Source organism: Arctopsyche grandis, chromosome 10 (assembly GCF_051622035.1).
Source record: "Arctopsyche grandis isolate Sample6627 chromosome 10, ASM5162203v2, whole genome shotgun sequence".
NCBI classification, from domain to species: Eukaryota; Metazoa; Arthropoda; class Insecta; order Trichoptera; family Hydropsychidae; genus Arctopsyche; species Arctopsyche grandis.
This window is the reverse complement of record NC_135364.1, coordinates 17,838,701-17,855,635: the sequence shown is the minus strand read 5'-3', so window position 1 is coordinate 17,855,635 and position 16,935 is coordinate 17,838,701. Positions and strand designations below refer to the sequence as shown.

At 33.9% G+C, this 16,935-nt stretch overlaps 1 protein-coding gene across 1 annotated transcript in view; it reads right to left on the bottom strand.

Annotated features, from left to right (window-relative positions):
- Nucleotides 1-16,935, bottom strand: part of Dscam3 (Down syndrome cell adhesion molecule 3) — a 132,076-nt gene that overhangs the window by 32,384 nt on the left and 82,757 nt on the right. The window contains exons 5-7 of the mRNA XM_077439298.1: nt 13,174-13,317; nt 10,212-10,332; nt 7,446-7,656 (exon numbers count right to left, since the gene is read on the bottom strand). Of these exons, the coding sequence (XP_077295424.1) occupies nt 7,446-7,656; nt 10,212-10,332; nt 13,174-13,317 (476 nt within the window). The remainder of the gene's footprint in view (nt 1-7,445; nt 7,657-10,211; nt 10,333-13,173; nt 13,318-16,935) is intronic.

Below are 16,935 nucleotides of genomic sequence, written 5' to 3'. Positions count from 1 at the left end.
CACGATTACTCATTTCCATTCATCACTGTATATTTGATGGATGAAACTGCTATACCAACCACCATAAATTATTTTTTGAATGATTAATGAATTATTTAAGTAATTTACTACTATTATATAATTTTTATTATCAGTATATTGTGTATACGACCGATAGAGATTGCACTATTCTCTCTATCTTCTGGAATAAAAAAATATTATTATGGCACATTTAGTAGAATCTTCCAATTAACAAAGATGCATCAATGTAGTTTCATACATATGTACAATAGGGTCTTTTAAGTAGGGGCCAATTTAGTATAACTATCAGTATTCCATTTCGTTTATTTGACTAGATCACGATGATTGGTTCTAAAGCTCACCAACTATTACATAGCCCACCGTGGAAACTGGCGAAAAACCATTAATATTTACAAGAATGGTGAAAATGTAGCTGTAAACACACGAACCGACCAGTTCTGGTCACGAGCCTTGGCCATATTTTACCGTTAAAATATATCAAAGTGTCGTTTAAAATTGCGAAAACGGTTCCCGGGAACCGGGAAAACGGGATGACACAATTTACACACACACACTCACAAGTACACCCCTGCGCATAAAACTTCCAACAATTACATAGTATGCTATGCGGTTATATGGGGGTTTGTTGCGTTTCGCTCGCGATGCGGCCTCCGTTTTCATTACAGTAATGGGGTGTGTGTTGGTGTATTTGTGTGCACGCAATTTAATAACATTTCATCGAGCAAACAATAAACTTCACAAATGACTTCCGATACGGTGCTTCGAATAAATAACGTGAGGTTTTATTGTGAAATGTTCGTTTCAACTGGTGAACCCATTATGAGAGTGTGTGGTTAGATTATTATGTATGTATTATACATACGTAGATTTTTTCCATGGATGTGTGAATCAGTTCGTTAACTGATTGTAAGACTAATATGTATCTACATATCTACAAATAAATGCTTTATTTATATTTAACTAACATAATATAAAGCTAGATCTGTTTACGTTCATAATCATGATATACATAAATACGATTAAAAATATGACTATATGTATAATAATGAGTCATGATAGTACATATATTGTGATAAGTAAAAAATAGGGCTGTGGAGTCGCATCAAAATTTACCGACTGTATATGTGTATGAATTTTATACACAAACAAATCAATTTAATAAAAAAAAGTAACCAGCAGCGTGGTCTAGTGGAGAGTGTTGTTTTCTTTCGTGTCACGGGTTCGATTCTCACTATAGTCTCGTTTGCCAATTTTTGCCCAATTTTTCTGATTTTCAATGAAACGGTTCCTGTAAAATTGGCTTTTCCTATCCAATTTTCTATTGCAAGCCTTGAGCTATTGTTATATATCAGGTTTCACCAGATTTCTCTCCATAGATGTCTCTGTGGATGATTATTGATTGTAAAAATTCGTATTCTTACATGAAAAATGTTATTAATTGTATTGTTACATGAAAAATGTTATTGATCGTATTGCTTACGATGCTTGTAATGTCTGACCATAGATCTCAGGTGTTGTTTTGATTTACATGTGTATGTACATATGTAATAATGATGTATGTATAAAATATATAATTTGTCGAGTCTTAATCTGCTTAGCAAACTCGCCGCTTTGGAGCAATCTGTTAGGCGAGTGTGCATGATTAATTGAAATAAAATAATAAAAGAGACGGAAAAACATTGGCTTTAGCCAGAACACATCAAAATATCTGCAATTCAACGATTTTATTTTTAATGTAATTTAAATTTATGATTTTTATATCGAAATTATTTAATTTAAAATTTATTAGTTGATTTTCTTCAATAAAATTAGAGACTCTAGTTGACGCATATTGTAATAGTATTAATTAATGAAACGTAAAGGAGGTATGAAAAAATAAAATAGTAATAAGGAGTCGGAGTCGGTTGATTTTTTACGACTCCGACTTCGTTTGAAATGCTCCGACTACACGACTCCGAATCCACAGCCCTGGTAAAAAGGTTCAACATTTGTAATGATTAATTTTCTGTTAAATGTTATTTCTTTAAATTTCAATTGAAAAGGTATATTACATTAATTAATCATTTTATTTGTATTCAACACTATTGAAATGACAATTAAATAATTTAAGATATGTATTTAAAGTATGTTTATTTAATATGAATAGATCGTGTCGGTAAAGATGCCACATACATATTACGGAACATATTAATGTGTCCATATAGAATGTACTAAATAATATTTTTCGTACTGCAGTTATGGTTGCTGGCTGAGCTATGCAAGTCTAAATGAACTTTTACATATAGTTTTTTTTATTATTATTTAGTTTTTGGTAACGTTCATTTCATATTATATCATTCATAATATGTGGACTGAATTTTTCAAAATGGTACCAATACACATGACTAATTTTCAACAATCAAAACTTCCTGACTCTCTTTTAGCCAAATTATAGGTACATAGGTAGAGGCTAAAATAATATATGCATAGATGGCCAAGGTTACTTCAGGTACTTAAAACAGTATTAATGAAGTCAGTTAACTATTTTATTACTTTTCATAACAAATAATATGAAATTGTGTCCATTTATTATTAATCGCCACATTTCATATGACAATGACAATTTCAGCTGGCGGATTTCTCGTTAGTCCACAAACGGCTTCAATAAATGTAACTGCAAACGCTCACGTACATTATAATTACAACTTTTGAAACCCACTTTGTAATATGATTGTTAAATTTCGTTTTGACACCAGAGTAAATTGTGCTTTACTGCTGCTGCAAAATCACATTTTTCAATGCAACGAGTATGCACTCGTCCGTTAATTCCAATTAAAACTACAAATTGAAAACGTCACACGCTGAATATTTTGCTGCGGTCAAATATAATAATAAATGTGCACAAACGAACAACTGTCGAATGACTGAAATCAATTACAACCATTCAAAACGATCTTTACAAATGTGTCTGTGGTAAATTGTTAAATTAATAACTTGAACTATTATCGTACAAATGTACATATATACTACATACATATGTATGTATGTATGTACATACGAAAACTTATTCAAATGTTTAATTATAGATTTGATACAAAAATCCAATTTATAAAATATAACTATTAACAAAACGAGTATTTTTTTATTAGAAGTGTTTTTGTTCATTTGAATTATGTTGTTTAAAAGTATTTTATCTTCTAATAGAAATTATTAACATGAAATCTAAACTTCGCGAACACATTCTTATATGAACCGTTATATTTGAAAGTGGCATAAGTCAATTTTTCTTCATTTCTAGAAATATTTCGCAAAAAATTAAATATATAATATTTTGCGCTTAACAATATTTAAAAATACTGGTAGACTGTAATACGTTTATTCTGCATTTCCAAGATTCTGGTCACATCGAATTAAAAGTAATAGTAACAATTTGTGAATTAAGTCAAGCAGAAATAGTGGGTTTGCAATTGAAATAGATATAAAGATATCCACCGCTTGATTCGCAAAAAAAATAAAAGAAGCGAAAGAGAAGGAAAATGGAAGAAAAATGCAATGAAATAGAGACAATGGAAAAAATACATGATCATTTCAACATGCACAAACAAATAAAGATTGTTAGTGGTGTCAATACTACAAACCAATCTATGTATTTGAAAAACAAAGATGGAAAATTTGCAAGCAATACGGCTGAAAAATGTATCATTCGGAAGGAGTATATAGAAGAAAATTTTCAAACATAACGTACTGAACCAGAAATAAGGGAAGGAATTCAAATATCAGGTTTGAGTATATGACAATCTGAGGTTGAAAATGCAATCAAAAAGGCCAAAACTAAAAAAAAAAACTCCAGGAAAGGATTCTATTCCTGTAGAATTATTAAAATTATTGGATGTAGAAGGCATTCGAATACTGACAAAATTTTTCAATCAAATATATGAAGCTGGTAAAATCCGTCAAGAATGGTTGCAGTCGACATTTATTCCCTTACCAAAAAAAAAAAAATAAGCCAACCGGCTGCAATGACTATAGATTGATACGTTTAATGAGTTACACCTTTAAAATACTTCTCAAAATCATCCAAGAAAGAATATGGTGCAAATGCGAAAGCATTATAAGAGATTCTCAATTTGGATTCAGAGGAGGATTGGGAACAAGAGACGCGATGTTCTGCATGAACGTACTCCTACAAAAGTGTAGGGAATTCAAAAAGAGGATATACGACTGTTTCATTGACTTTGAAAAGGAATTCGATAGAGTAGAACATGACAGATCCATGCACCAAACCAAACTGGGATAAATGCAAAGGATATCGCCCGTTTGAAGAACCTATACTGGAATCAATCTGCTGTCGTGAAGGTCGAAGACTTGGAAACTGAAAAAGTAGAAAATCGTCGAGGGGTACGGCAGGGATGTGTATTGTCACCCATGTTTTTCAATCTGTATTCGAAAATGTTGTTCAACCAGGCAGTCGATAGTCGAATAGGAGTAAGAATAGACGGCGAAATTATAAATTATTTTAATATTTTATTATGAAGGCCATTGTAGCGCATTAGGTTCTTCCTGTAATGCCACAATCGTCAAAAACGTTAAATAAATAAATAAATAATATCCGTTTCTCTGATGATACTGCAATATTGACTGAGAGTGCCGAAAACCTGCAGTCGTTTTAATCGCAATCGATCAAGCATGTCAAAAATGGGGTCTGTCTATTAATATCAAGAAGACAAAATCAATGGTCATATGTAAAGAAAAGACGGATCCATTAAACTTGAGAGTTGTCACGGGCAACTGATTGAACAGGTCAATGATCAATACGGACAGCAGTGTTCAATACGCACGTCAGTTCCGAAATGGATATAAGAAGAAGGATCGAAATAGCAAGAAATGCCTCGGCAGCATGAAAATGTTTTGTGTTGTCGAAGGTTGTCTATGAAATTGCGCTTAAGAATCCTGTGCTCCTATGTTTGATCGGTGTTTCTGTACGGATGCGAAACGTAGACGCTGTTAGTGGAATGTCAGAAAAGGATAGACTCCTTTGAAGTGTGGTGCTACCGGAGGATGCTAAAGATCTCATGGAATGAGCATGTAAGGAACGAAACGGTCCTCCAGCTTCTTCATAAAAAGAGAGAACTTCTTGACACGGTTAAGCGCCGTAAGATGGAATACTTTGGCCACATTATTCGCGGCCCCAAATATCGCCTTCTACAAACAATCATAGACGGGAAAATAGAAGGTAAACGGTGGCTTGGGAAAAATAAGCTCTCTTGGCTCCGGAACATCAGGTCATGGATGGGACTCGGACTCGAAAAGTTACTTCTAAAAAGTTATAAGCTAGAGTATAATGCGATTGTGTGGAATCCGCATGAAGCAAATTACTCTCTGATGATTGAGAAAGTGCAAAAAAGCATTTCTTCGTTTCCTATATGGGAAAGAATATGGGTATTACCCATATCTCTACCCCACTCCTTTCCTTTTGGGCATGCTTGGGTATAATTCCCTTGAACTTCGGAGAAACTTCTCATTAATTCGTTTCGTTCTCCTGCTCTTACGTGGTAATACGTCATGCCCGTTGTTACTGGAGCAGTTGGGACTTTATGTCCCTAATCACTATGTGCGTGGTAGACATTATCATTTGCTGGCTGTACCTCCTGCCCGCACAGTTCTTTTTCGAATGGTTCCTATTCCAAGAGCTATTCGACTCCTTAATGAAATCGTTGCTGCCGAGACTGAATGTGATATTTTCCACCTTAGTGAGCGTAAATTGTCGGAAATTACTCTAACCCATTTATCTGTTAGTCTGCGCTCATCATTGTTTTCATGATTGATTGTGATTTATGAGTGAAATTTTTATTAACTCTCTTCCATTTGGGCCTTACAGGGATGTTTTGTATTTGTAGTTGTTTCTTACATATTTATTGAAACTGGCTGTAGGTGCAAGGCATTCCTTATGCTATATTTTTTTTATTTGATATTTTTACTTTATCTGCTATTATTAAATGCTATTTTTTATGTTTATGTATGGATGTATTTATGTTTATGTTCAAATGCATTTTTTTTATGTATAATTGATGAGTATATTATTTTCGTTATGTATTAATTTATGTTTAATTGTTATTTTGTTTTTTTTTGTGTTATATTTTTTGACCATTGTGGCGCTTTAGGAATTCATGTTATGCCACAATGGTCTGTTTAGAATAAAATAAAATAAATAAATAAAATTTCGGCTTGCTCATGATAGGGAGGAATTCACACGAGCCATAAACTATGTCTGCCCATGGTAGTCGCCTACGTCCGAATACGGATTCGAAATTAGAAGAAGAAAGAAGAATTGAACTTTCGCCACTTTCATATACATATATAACGTCTCATGTGTATCTTTGGCGTTATCTTGGTGCCCATCTACTGGGAGCACTAGGTTATAATTCTCTTGGGTAACGACGTAGAGATGGGAAAACATTTCAATAAATTTATAGTTTTTTCATGAGCAATCTTCAAATTCTTGCCGAATTGAACTTCAATGTTCCCAGAAAACTTAGAGATATTAGATGCCAAAAATGTCTAATCTGGAATATACTGATCTAGTTAAGGAATTGGGATCTTATATATCATTTCATATTTTATTTTGCTAATATTTAATGCCACCTTAGCAGAATTGTAATTAATAGATACTATACATTGTATGTAATTACTTAAAGATCAGTATGCAGAAATAAATATAAAATAAATCTACTAAACATTGTATTAAGTCATAGCTTTTAATATATTATATGTAGCTCGTAAGTGTGCAGCTTTAAATATCCCCTTCAATAAAAAAGGTTTCCTGTTTCTAGTCGGAAAAAATAATAACATTATATTATATACTTTCATGCTCATCGTACCGTAGCTTTCAACTTTGAATATCATTATAGTATATCACATTAAAAAGAAAATCAGGACTAAGGAAAGAGAAGAGAGGGAAAAACTGGGTCTCTGCCGCATATTCGAAGCAACATTTTAACCTTTTCACGTCGAAAACTTTCCGCGTTAACAAGACGCGGCTACACGCCCTGCATACGGGTGAACCGCAAACAACCGAAACCGACACAACTTCTTTACCAAGAAAAGGGTAAGGAAAGGGGAAGGGATGAGTTCATCTCCTTTCACGGTCCAGATTTTGGAAGTATAACGGAAGCGGATCGATCGACAAACAAACCCTTCGGATAAGGATATGGCAAGCACTCTAAGGGTAAATAAAAATCTCATATCTTAGACAGCACGCGATACTGTACAATACGAGTATTTTTCTATCGACATCAATACAGTAACCTAATTAGTAATGGTCTGATCTATTGAATATTGTACCAATTAACTGAAGGTCTCATTTCTGAATAATGAGAAAAAAAAGTGTATTTTTATGGATAAATCATACAAACCTGAAGGCACAAAGAGTTATTAAAGACACTTACCTGAAGTTGTGGATGAAGCTGAGCTGACAAATGTGACGAAACTAAAAGTCTTGTCTCTTGGGTTCTTTCCCCGAGGGCACTTTCTGCTCGGCAAGCCCATCTTCCAGAATCTGAAGGTTCGACTCTCCTAATACTCAGTAAATCACTCGATACGGAGGTTCTCAGCGTCGGCTGGACTTCTCTGAAAACTCCCTCAGATTCTCGCAACCACCTATTAAAATAAATAAATGAATCAAACTACAATATGTAGACTAGAGAGTCGTAAATAACAGAATCGGGTAAGCCGCTTAGCGAAATACCCATATCGGACGGCAATACATTGGGTTTATTGACGATGTAATTAAGTCGTTAAGTACGACAATAAATCGAAGGTTTATTTATATATGTATTTTTTCGTTTGAATTAAGCTTTGACCTTTTTGTGTGAGTCGGGCTGAAAAAATCCTTAATGTCGATTTCATGTCGATGTTTATGATAAGAATGAATGGCTACACTGTTTATAAATAAAATAGATTTTTTATGAATATTAAGTTCTGTAACTATTTTATATTGTATGCATACATGTATGTACATTGAAATTGTACCATGCCATTGATAGATCAAATTGACAATAAAAACGACATGTTTCATATGAATTTTATTTATTATTTACTTATTATAGACCGCTCGATATTTCCGAAAACTCTCTAAGAGAGTCCGCGTATTTTTCGCAAAGTTTTGTGAATTAAACAAAACTGTGGAGATTGTTATATTCACTTAATAAACGATATATGTCTTATAGATTATTGTGTTATTCATTTTGATGAAAGATTAAATTTGAGAAGTACATGTACATATGTATGTTACGCGAGAAAACTTTATCAATTTCGATATCTAGGGATTTAAAATCTTTTCCGAATATTATCGATTAATTCCTTAGAAAAAAAGTCAAGCTTTGAACCATAGAAATAGATGTATACTTTTTTAAATTTATTTATAAATATTTTGTTTAAAGATATGCTGGTATTAGGGATTGCAGTACCGGTTTACCAGGAAATCGGCAAAATTTCGCCATTGGTTTTAAATTTAACCGGTATTTACCGAAAACTAAGTACATATATTATTGAATAATATAACATTAAAATTTGATTCAAATGACGTATTGTGGATAACGTTGTCCGGAATTTATTTGTTTTGAGTATTAAATGTGGCAATTTCAAATTGAAAAATTCACTGGCAATATAAACCAACCAAATCGTAATAAATACGACCAGACAGTTGTTTCAAGTATGATTGAAACTTTCAAATGGTCCAAACTTTAAATACATAAATATAATTGGTTAAAAAAAATGTATTTATTGATACGAATTTACTTGAATGCATTTTTATGACATTATTCACCTGATATTTCTTTTTAATTATCTAAGATTTCATCTAGGTTAACGTTTTTAGGAAAAGTAACTATATACAGTTGTCTAATCCACGATTTTGGTAAAATAATTTATCTTTTACCGGTTTATGAAATTTGACGGTAAATTGCAATCCCTAGCGGGTATGATATCTTCTATATGAATAAAAGTTTGAAATCTAATCTTATAAATAATACTTTTTTTGAATGAAGTTTTATTAAAAATACAGCGTATACATATGTTTATGGTCTATAGTGAGTTAAATCACAAGTTTTTTTTTATCAGGAATGTGGTTTTAATTTTATTTATTATAAATAAAGACGTTTGAACAATGCACATAGAATAATTTTTAAAATTTTACTTATATTGAATCCATTTTTCACCCTACAAAGGTTTATTTAAAAATAACATTGGATATATATTATATGTAAATTGAAAACAATGTACTTACGTATAGATGTACATATATGAATGAAAAACCTCTTTTTTTTTTACTATATACTTCTACAATTCGCTTAAAGTTTTGACCTCTAACTCAACGTGCACTAAACTTCACTCGTGAAAACATTTACGGTTTACCATAAAAGTCGCTTGTTAAAATGTACACAGAATCTGCAGCTGAGTAACCTGAGATTGGCCTATTAGAAAAAAATCTTGCGTTCAGTATTGAGGTTCATCTAAAGTTTTGGTATTTGGCGACAAAGTGTTAAGTTGAAATTCTTTACTTCGACCTTTAACGCATTCATATACACACGCGGAGATTAACCCCTTGCGCGCTGCGGCCGAGTAATAGAGTGTGCCGCGTTGCGGGTTCCTCTTCCATACCATTAAGTCATCAAAGTTTTACAGCTGAAACTTCTTTTACGAGCTGGGGCGCCGCTTTACTGGTCCATTGTGCTCGGGCTGGAGGCTGTGGAGCGCACCATTAACTTTTACGGCGACTCAAAAATACGCAGTGCAAACGCGACACGGATGATTGAAAAAAAAACTTATTCGATGCGGCTTGAAGATTTTCCAGTACTTCCGTGGCTATATTTTTGTATTCATAATAAATTAATTTGGTTCTGTTTGAATGTATCTATGTTTTTTGACCTCATTCCATATTCAATAAGTGGTAATGAAATATTCCAGAACAAAATTTTGAAATGGAAAACTATGATTAAAATTGGACAAACTTGATGTGGAATATTTCAAAGTCACACACAATATAATGCATATTAACATACATATATGCATGCCTCAGAATTTAATTCGAACATTTCAAAGGCCTACCTGTTGCTTTGACACGACATCACATACACTAGAAAAGATCACAATATCGCAAAAATATAATAAAAATGAATACATATAATATATATATATATATAAAGACCACTCACGTGACAGTCGGAGTTGGGTTTCCTTCAGCTGCGCAACTCATATGAACATCTCCACCTCTCTTGACAGTCAGTTCAGGGACGTGCGGGGTTGTTATACGAGGCGACGACGTCCCTATATTCTCTGCAAACACAAACAAACATATACATGTATATCTGCAAAATACATTTCGTTCGGAAAAATATCGTTTTTAGCGCTTTCGTCTCGGAAAATCAATGTTTTCCCGATTTGAGTGGGTATGTTACGCTGTCGAGCGTAACGTTCGACAAGTCTCCGAATTTTCAACCGCACGCGCTTTGATGTAGAAGAACTTTTCCAAGGGTCGTGAGATGGGGATGATGGAGGGGGTTATAAACGGCCCTGGTCCGAAGTTGTTAACCTTTAGCGCGCGTGGCTCAATTAGCGAACGCGAGAGCAAACTTTTGCACTGAAGAGGATGGGTGGTGTTAGGAGGCGGTTGGTTAAAGATCGACTGAGGCAGAGTGAGTCATCCATCATTTGTAACTGACATTCGTATGGTACTCTATCTCTCTCTCTCTCTCTTTGTTTTCCTTTTGAAATAAATGTGCGGAGTAAATAGAGGAACGCCATCCACCGAAGAAAGTTCTCATTATTTATTGGGCATCTATCATTTTATCTTTGACGTTGCTCTGTTACTGGAGTGAAATTAAGTGTTTGACACACTTAGTCGATATGGAGTAAGTCTCTTATTGATTTGAAAATGTGCTCTTTGAAATGAATGATTTATGGTGCTGGTTAGTATATTTTGCAATAGGTAATTGAAATTCAAATAGTTAATAACCAGTAGATTATATGACAGAATCACTAATAACCATACTAACACACTTGTGAAGAGTCTCGGTGATTACAACAAAATGTCTATACCCTTCAGGTATAAACACAGATTACCTAAACATAATCTGCTTTAGATCATCGACTTTAGAGAGTCTTTAATTAATATTATGTATTATATGTATTTTGAGCATTTATAAGAATTGTAAATAGGTTTTTGAGCTTTTTTTTCCTATTATGCTGTACAATAACATTAGAATAATGTAATACTATGATTACTAACAAAATTAAATTAAATTTGTAAAATAGAAAATGATCAGTAGATTAGTAGCTATTAAAATAGATATAAGATGTATTGTGAACATAATTTAGTAATAATAAAAAGCATTTCAAAATCAAAAATAAAAATAGTTAATAGGAAAAAACGCATGAAATCTAAACTTTTAAACTTGTATTAGTAAATGTTATTTAAGAATCGATATTTTTAATATATATGAGGAATACATAATGAGAAGAGTTTTAACAATAAGCGGCCGAAAGATTTATAACATAAAATTCGCGGACGACACTACGGTAATGGCCAGCAATGAGGATGAAATTAATAAACAACTTCGTAGAATAGAGATAGAGAGTAGACATCTGGGTCTAGAAATAAGCAAAAATAATATTTGTTGACAGAGTTTCTCATAAAGTTTGATTCTTTAAAAAGTCGATAACTTTATCTACATATATGTATATGTATGTATGTATGTAGATGCATTGATATCAAAGAAAGGAGGATGTCAATCGGAAATCCGCAGAAGAGTAGGAATCAAGAAAACTACACATGTATGTTGAAGAACCGCTTTTTTATGAGAAGAACAAAAATCAATCTGGTGTGATCTCTGATATTCCCTATTGCATTGTACGGAGTCGAGACATGACCTTGAATAATAAAGAAAAGGACATGCTAGATGCATTTGAAATGTAGTGTTGGAGACTCATGGATGGCAAGAAGCACGAACATCTCCATCCTCAAAGAGCTGGTAGTTTCAGAGAGACTCTACAACATGTAGGAAAAGGGTTCTTTCATACTTTGGCCATATTTCCAGGAGGAATGTGGAGAGTCTGGTAGTCACCGAAACGCTGGAGAGACGGCGAGCGAGAAGACGGTCTCCCAAGAGATGGTCAGACCAAATCAAAGAACTGTCGGGATCATTCCTTAACGCTGCCTTCAACTTGGCACAGAGCTGAGAAGAGTAGAGACGGGTCGTTCATAAATTTCAGAAGATATCAATCAAAGCTTCGAACCGTTATTTTTTCCGTTCCGGTTCAAGTAAAAAAAATATGTATCGGTCGGGTTCCGGCAAATATAATGGTTTTATTGGTTTTCAGTTCAGCTCAGAGTGATTATTTTTAAAATTTTTAAATGTTTTTATTTGTATTAAAATTTTTCTAACAAAATTTACAGCGATATATGGTACTTATATGATAGTCCGGTGCCAATTTCCGGTCGAATCAGTGTTTCCGTCAATGTCCAACTTAAAGAATTCGTGGGCCGCACTCAAACGATTTTTTGTGTTCAAAAATATAAAAGAGTATTGATAAAAAACTTTCATGATGCAAGTTTGAGAGACGTAAGACGTGCGAGACGTGTTGCTATTAAGACGACTAACGACTAAAGTAGGGAATGACATCTGTATGTTAACGAGCGTGTTTTAACATGTGCATGTACGAACCGAAATAAACCGATTAATTTTTTCGGTTCGATTCCGGTTTTCGTTCCGGAAAAAAATAATGGTTTTTCTAGGTTTCGGTTCAGTTCCGGTTCGAAGCTCTGACATCAATAACCACGAAATTCAGCATTTCAATTCAAACGAGAAAAAATAAGAAAAATAATCAATCCAAAAATTTTCGACTTAACATTTAAACAACACACAAAATACAATATTTTGTTGAAAAATTAAAACAAATATTACAAAGTGGAGCATTTCCCACCAAGGTTGTATTTTAAAAGTTGAACGATCACAAGAAAGCTTTAGTATCTGTTCAAGTAAAAAGTAATCCAAGATAAAAGTTTCGCATATGTAAGTCCAACTTATAATACATACATTTTAAAGAAAGCGCCACAAAAGCTGATCAAAGAATACTTTTCCCAGTATGAAATCTTATCAAGCTATCCTCAAAACTTACCTATGACTTGAAACTTCGTAGGAGGACTTCTTCTCCTTTCGCTCGTCAACATATTTTCCGTCGAACAAGAAAATCTCGCAGAAGCATCTTCCGGTCTAACGTTCCTTATGTGAAGTTGGTTGCCGGTCACCACAAAACGACCACCTGAAACCACAAAACAACAAATTAATATACATTTAAACACAAACATTGAGTTTATAATGGAGGTTCATTTGGAAATCTCCAATTACGGTCGTTCGAACATTCGCTATTGCATGTTTCGGACGTTCGGTTAATAATGCGTGCGCTTAACGCGAGTAATTTTGGCAACAGTTTCGAATTTGCAAAATTAACAACACACAAATACAAACAAGTATACCGTTATTTCAAATGATGAATGACAGGTTTGATATTCGAATGCATTTTCAGTTTAATCGGTTGTGTCGACGCGTCTGGCAAAATCGACCGAAAATCGCATTACGCAAACATCGCAATCAATTGAATCACTAGTAATAATTTTCGAATCGTATTCTACAAAAAAAGTCAGGCAAAGCCTGAATATACATATACACAGATTTAAATATAAAGTTAATAAATTTTACAAGCTTTCAATAAAATGAAATACATTTCGAACGTTGTCGATTATTCGCGCGTACATTCATATGTATGTGACATTTCGATGTTTATTCAACACAGCCATGTATATGCGTTCAAATATTTTTCAAGTAATAAAAGGAGCATACACTCACTCATACTGAAGCATTTTCATTGAGTGTATAGAGGGGGTTAGTGTGCCTCTTTTTCGCAAGATGGAAATGCGAGTGGGCGCGCGCGCGGTTTAATATTCATTCGGTTCTGGGTCGACCGCGAAAATCCTCAAAGGGTCCTCTTTTATTCGAAACCCCCAAGACGAGGGGCCCGAGGGGGCCACCGATGAGCCGAAACGCTCGCTGAGGCCCACAAGCGATCGTCCTATTACACCCTCATCCGGAGAGGAGTCGAAATAAGACAAAACCGCACTTCCGGCCGAATTTTACCCTGGTTCATGTAATGAGGTCGACTGGGAACTGTTTCTAAACCTCTACACCGTAGATGTCCCTCCTCAAACACTGTAAAATACATTTGGTGAGGATGTTTTGGCTGGAAATCTCATTAAGCGGAACATTTTTCAGATCTAGAAATGATTAATGTTTCGATTTAGAGTGCGTGCGGGGTTCCAATTATGTGTCCAATGGGCAGGGTCATTCTCGATGTAATTTATAAGAGTAATAATATCGGGCTGGTGGGGTCGAAGGTACGTGTGTGAGACCTTAAAGGGTCATTAGGTGTCCTGAACGAACGGAATCGGATTAACGGTGTCGCTACGCACTGATTAGACTCGTATATCCGGAAACCGGAAATGTGGCTATTGGCCAGTGGTCCGCAAGAGATCGCCTTACGTGTGCCATATTGGGAATTTACTAAAGTCGTATATTTTAAGGGAAATCAATTAAATGATGCTGGTTTCAAAGATATCTGATGTCATTATTAAAGGTGTTTGAAAAGTTACTTATATTAAATTCTAATTGGCTATTATGTATGCACATAAAGTATATATACTTTAATCCAGAAGTCAATATGTACTAACTCATTACATCCTAATCACTTAGTGGTTTTATATGAGAGATTAGCGCAACTTCAAAAATTCCTTGAATTTCCTTTTGGATCTCTCATCGTCTAGATAGTTTGAAGCCGATGAACATACACTTTCTCCTTCAAATAGCCTCACAGGAAGTAATCGAACATTTATCAGACGAACTTGGAGGACAGGCAACATCTTCTAAATGAGACATAACATGTTGAGTAAACATTTCCGAGGCAACTTCCATGAAAGTTTGTACAGATTGCATGAATAAATTTTGCCTTACATATGTACATATATTGTCGGAACAAAGTCATTCAAAAGTTGAGAAATTATACTGAGTTAAATGATGGCTTATATCCGATAACGTGTTAAGGTTTGCTTGATGACCTACAAATCTTATTAAAATTACATTATTTTCAAAAATTGACTTTGTGGCGATTTTCAAACTATTTAATTTCGTTTTATTTGGCTATTTAATATTTATTTTTATTTAAAGTGCTCATTTTGAAGATACTAATTTCAGACTTATACTGTTTGTGTCTAAATCGTTGAGTTTGGCTGTGCATGTACATATATTGAAATTTATTTATTAAATTTATAAAAATAGTTTATCTTTATCATAATAGAATAAAATATTTTATCACTGGGACTATAAAAATATAAAGAATTTTAAGTTATTCTCAACATGATAAAAGTGATTAAATTTAAATACGTTAAATTTAAGTCAGTCACATATTTTCAACTATACAACTTGTCGCTCGTGTACCACTTTAGAATAGTACACGAGAGAACTAATAAAAAAAAATAATATACAAAACAGCTCCCGACAGTGATATTGTTTGAAATATGATGCAATTAAGGTAATATTATCGCGTAAATATTATCTTTAATTACGTTGGTGCGCTCGTCGTTCGCCATTGTTCGGGTGCGATTCTTCACCTCAGGAGCGCGACCCTCGGCTTTATTAGCTCATTTTCCGGTAAACCCTTTAGAAACCGGGTCCAAAGTGTTGCGCATATTTCAAAAAAGATGTTTTCCGACCATCGCATCGCCCGAAAATAACCGGTACTCGGGAAAATAAAACGACGACAAAAAAGTGGGACCGCTCGCTCCGTGCGGAAGAAATGCGAAATCGCCTTTCCAATTTTTTCCGGTTTTTTTCTCTCCACTCGCATTTTTCCCGAAAGGGGAACACTGGCGAAACAACGGCTTATCTGGGGCTCCTTTCATGAATATGAAAAGAAAGTGCGCCTCGCCGATAAGTTAAAACGAAAATTGCTCAGCTAACTCTGCGCCGACACGGTACTCGGAAAACTCTTCCGGCGGCGGGCACAAATGGGAAAAATCGGAGGCGAGTTTTCGCGGCTGAAGTGTGTTTCTCAAAAGAAAAGAAATTTGAGGAAATTCGCAAAGCACATTCAGATTTCGAGGCAAGGGTTGTCGAACGAAAGTGGGAGCCAACCGTACATGTATTGCTTTTTATGTTATTTTTTTGGCCACACGAAACTATACGTAGAATGTGTTGACATTGGAAGATTGCCGATCGGCATTCGAAAGCAAATTTTTCTGAAACAAGAAATAAACAGATGAATAAATTCAAAAGTTTTTCACCTTTCTATTTTGCCGACGAACAAAAATATAACACATCTTTCCATTTCTGTAGGCAAACTCTGATTGAACGAAAACTCTTTTAAATTAATACATATTCTTATATTTTATATTAGCTTGATAAAATCATCTATATACATATATCTTTCACAATGTTCACAGTAGTTCAGTTTACTAACAAATATATCGTTGTGCTATTCAATTTAAATATGAACATAAATAATACATTATACGTATAATGATATATCGTTGAAACGATAGAAATCTAATTAAAAGGCGATTCCAATTAAAAGTATAAAATATTTGTGTGTAAATTCATCCGGAGTTTTCTGTTTATTATTTACTAGTTGTTTTACCCGGCTTCGCTCAGTATTAATTGTAATATAAACAGCTTTAACATGATAAATCTAATAGTAAATATTCATATGTTTTTATTTTATTAAATTTATTTGAATCCAAAATTAAAAAATTCAAATTCAACCATATCGAATTGTCGTCATTGAAACTTTGATATTTTTTTTCGATTACCAACAAACCTTACATATGTACAT